Source organism: Dama dama, chromosome 14, assembly GCF_033118175.1.
Source record: "Dama dama isolate Ldn47 chromosome 14, ASM3311817v1, whole genome shotgun sequence".
Lineage (NCBI taxonomy): Eukaryota > Metazoa > Chordata > Mammalia > Artiodactyla > Cervidae > Dama > Dama dama.
Genome location: NC_083694.1, coordinates 58,655,084 through 58,659,223, shown reverse-complemented (window position 1 = coordinate 58,659,223; position 4,140 = coordinate 58,655,084). Strand labels below are relative to the sequence as shown.

At 46.8% G+C, this 4,140-nt stretch overlaps 1 protein-coding gene across 1 annotated transcript in view; it reads left to right on the top strand.

Annotated features, from left to right (window-relative positions):
- The first annotated feature begins 187 nt into the window (after positions 1–187).
- The window catches only part of STX6 (syntaxin 6), a 47,064-nt gene continuing 43,111 nt past the window's right edge, over positions 188–4,140 (top strand). Inside the window, exon 1 of the mRNA XM_061160858.1 lies at positions 188–440. Coding sequence (XP_061016841.1) covers positions 406–440 — 35 coding nt within the window. The 5' untranslated portion in view covers positions 188–405. The remainder of the gene's footprint in view (positions 441–4,140) is intronic.

Sequence of the window (4,140 nt, the reverse complement as noted above, 5' to 3'; positions counted from 1 at the left end):
CCTCCAGGGTCGTGTGACAAGGTGCCCAGGACCCGCCAGCGAGGGGAGGGGCCAGCTGTGGTCACGTGTGCACGGGTGCGGAAGTGGTGCGGCGGATGGCGTTCGTGATTGGCCGAGGCCGAGGAACCCGGGGGCGGAGCCAGGCGGCCGGACGCGCCGGGAGGAGTCGGGGGAGGGGACAGCCGCGGGGCCGGCTCCAGAGTCTGGATTTGGTCTGCAGTGCCCGTCGAGTGCTGGACCAGCGGCTGGCCGGTGCACCCCGCCCTGCGCGCGCAGAGGTTTCGGGACCCCCAGGCCGAGGCGCGGGCCGCTACGCGAGGCGGGTAGGGTGGGCAGAGGGAGATTTGGAGGGCGCGGGCGCCCTGTGCGCGGAGCAGACGTGAGGCGGCCGGGGGCCGGGACGCCATGTCCATGGAGGACCCCTTCTTTGTGGTGAAAGGGTGAGTGTTGCCGAGGGCTCCACTGGAGGAGGCGGTGGCCGTGCTGTCTGCCCGCACCTCCCCGCCTCTTCTCGCTGTAGGGGGGATGGGAGGCAAGTAGAGGCTGGCGTGGAGACAGTGGGGACGGCTTAGCCTGGAGGGCCGTGATCAAGTGTCCAGAGACATCCCTTTCCCGTCCCACCTGGACTTTGAAACCCATGCCCTCAATCAAGCCCCTGGGAAGAGGGTCCTCTTTGGCCTGTGCGCTGCTCTGCAACTTATTTGGACGGGAGGAGGGGTTCAGCAGTTCTGCAGGTGGGAAGGGAGGTTAGGCGTCCCAGACCAAACAGGGGCTCTAGTGGAGCACGGGGCCCTGCTTCGAAGGGGGAAAAACAGCATCTGGGCAGGAAAAGGGAAATGGCCCTCCTGAGCTTTGTAGTTGGCGTGGACGGGGGTGAGCTCCTATTGTCCATTGAGTTCGGAGCGCTGGCCCCGCAGACTGGTGAGACCACAACATGCCCGGAGGCGTCTGAGCACGTTAGCAGGGTTGGAGGCGGGGGCGCCTGGCTCCGGAAGACGACTCAATTCAGTGGGGGAGTTTTTACTGAGTAATGGGAGGGGAGGAAAGCAGCCCGTTCAAACTCAGTGATGGTGTTGGAAGGAAAACAAAATGAAATCAGCCAAACCAAACTTTCCTTAGCTTTATGTTAGCACCGGGTTTTTCCCACAGTGCTAAAGGAAATGAGCGCTTGCTTTTTAACTCCCTGATTTCATCCAGGCTGTTTGACAGGTTTCCCCCATTTCTTCCTCTGCCTTTCAGACTAGAACAGCCTTAAACTTATTTTTCCCTGTGAGCTGTCCTGACTCCATCTTTGATTGCTCAGTTGTTTGCAGATACCCAGAAACTTTAATGGCACTGTTACATAGGCTTTGTAGCCATTAAACAAATTCAGGGAAGATGGATCCTGTTGTTGTTACCGCTTGTCAGCTTTTGTTTTAAATGTCAAACAAACGTTAAAAATCTGAGAACTGCGAAGTTCCTGAGAGATCAGTGCTAATCACCCTAAAGTACCACTTTGCTTTCAACTAGTTCCTAGCTCCCTATTTCTGTTTCTGTAGGGGTAAAAGCTGACCAGTTGCTTGAGGGTGTATGTGGTTTTTTTTTTTTTTAAGATTCTTCTAAGAAAATTTAAGTGATACTCGAGGTGAAATACTTTATTATCCATGATACAGTAAGATACATTTATATATATTTTAACATTTCCCTAAAAAGTTTTGCCTTCACCTGACTTTAGATGGGAAAATCTGAGTTTAGATGATTAATAATACATGGATCTCTACCTGGAAAATGTGATTAGAAGAATTGATTTTTTTTTAGGGGTTAATTTTTAAATGTGAAAGCTGTTGTGTTTTTCCTTTAAACGTTCTTAATTCTTAGGTTTCAAAGGTCATGTCTGGCAGTGGAGGCTGTAGATAGTCAGAATTTTTTGTTTCATTTTTAAATGGAATTTGTGAAAATGCTAAATTGCTCTGCCATCTTGACTTTTTTTCCTGATAGTACTTTGCCAGGGCTTGCTCACTGATTAGATATCACTGCTTTATTGGAACATTGGCCAGGAGTCTTGTTTGACTTTTACATTGTTTTAGCTCATGTCCTTAAGATATCAAAACCTTTTGCTGTGGAAAAGTAAAATTAGCTACATGAGTGTCTCCAGATAATGTGGTGAAATATATGGGGAGCCATGTACCTCTGTTTATTAAAAGTTTTGAAAATATATTCACTGCATGATGTGGAAAAATGAAAGAAGCCTAAATTGTAACCCTTAGCGTAGGAGCTGATGGTCTTATCTGAGAAACAAGTCACCCAGTAATTAAGTATAAATGACTGGTGAAAATGATTAAGTGCTGAAGTGAATCCTAAGGATGATTAAGTCCCCTAGTAGTTCGGAGAAAGGCGTCCCATTAGGAAAGGTTACGATTGGAAAAGCTTTGAACATAGTAGCACGTCTTGAATTGCGTTTTGAAGATGGTTATCACTTAGATGATTCAGTCCTGTGTGTCTTTTCTGGACTCATCAAGTCTTCCTGCTTCCAGTCTCTTTCCTCTTGGTCTTCCTGCTTCCAGTCTCTTTGCTCTTGCATCTGCCTTGGTTTTGTTGGACGAGTGTTCTCCAGAATGCAGTATGAGCCACACATGCCATTTTACATTTCCTAGTAGGCACAGTGAAAGTGAAAAATATGTAAAGTTAATTTTAATGTCATCGATAACCTGGTATAGTCAAAATATTTCAACATGTGATAATTATAAAGATTATTAACGAAGACTCTCACCCTTTTTGTACTGTCTTCCAATCTGGTGTGCGTTTTACACTTAAGCACATCTCAATTTGGATGCTGAATTTTCATCAGAGACACTTGATCTGTTTTTAGAATTCATTAAACTTACAGTTGAAAGAGTAGATTCACATACCCAAATTGTTCCAAGTATATTTTTAAAATTTTTGGTAAGTGAATTGAGAATCAGTTTTTAAATTTAAATTAATTAAAATTTAAAACTTAGTCCCATGATCACACTAGCATAGTTCGGCAGTCACATGTGGCGTCCATGTTGGGCAGGACAGGTGTAGCTCTTCTAGAACCCAAGCAGGAGTTCCCTACTTAACATCATTTAGTGGCTGCCTGTTGCCTGGAGGAAAGTCTCAAGACTTCCTGGCCTTGTGATGCAGCCTTCCTCTACCCTTTGCTCACTGTACCTGCCGAGAGCTCCAGGATCCCCAGACTCAGTACAGTGACTGACTGTGGGACCGGGTGCTCTGACCCCATATGCATCCATTCTGCCGGAAGCACGCACTCAGCCTTTAGGATTCAGAGTCAGCACTTCCACTGCCTCCAGAAAGTGCTTCCTTGACACCTGTAACACATTATCGCACCTCTTCCTCTGGCTGTCTGTCATTATTACTGTGAGCTCTGAGGGTTGGAACTGTTTGTTTTTCCTGTATTTCCGGCCTGCCACCTTGAATATATAGCATAAGTGTTGAATAAGTTCTCTTTGGTGGTTGTGATTGTGGTTGGTAAGGAATGGTGGTTTGTGGATGAGAATGCTACCAGCAAAGGCCCTCAGATGGGCATGGTGTGTTTAGAAATCAAGGAGGACGTCCCAGGTGGAGTAGGAAGTTTATTTGGAGAAGTAATAATATTAATAGCTGACATTTAAAGGATGCAACACCTATGCCAGGTGTTGCAAGCTCAGTAAGCACTTTATAAGAATTACCACTTTGTAAGAAGAGTTCTGTGGTGTGGGTATTAGCCCCATTTAACAGATGAGAAACTGAGCTACCACAGAGGGGTTGAGTTACTTCCCCAGAGTCACAAAGCTAATAGGTGGTAGACCCAGGATTCAACATTCAGCTGTTAACTGATACTGTTCTCCTCATCCTGTTAACACTTGACAGAACAGGTAGAATAAAATCAAGAAGAGCTCATCTTGAGGCCATTGGAAGTTTTCAAAGCAGGGAGTTCAGTTCAGTCACTCATTTGTGTCCAACCCTTTGAGACCCCATGGACTGCAGCACGCCAGACATCCCTTTCCATCCCGGAGCTTGCTCAAACTCATGTCCATCAAGTCGGTAATGCCATCCAACCTTCTTAGCCTCTGTCATCCCCTTCTCCTGCCTTCAGTCTTTCCCAGCATCAGGATCTTTTCCAGTGAGTCAACTCTTCGC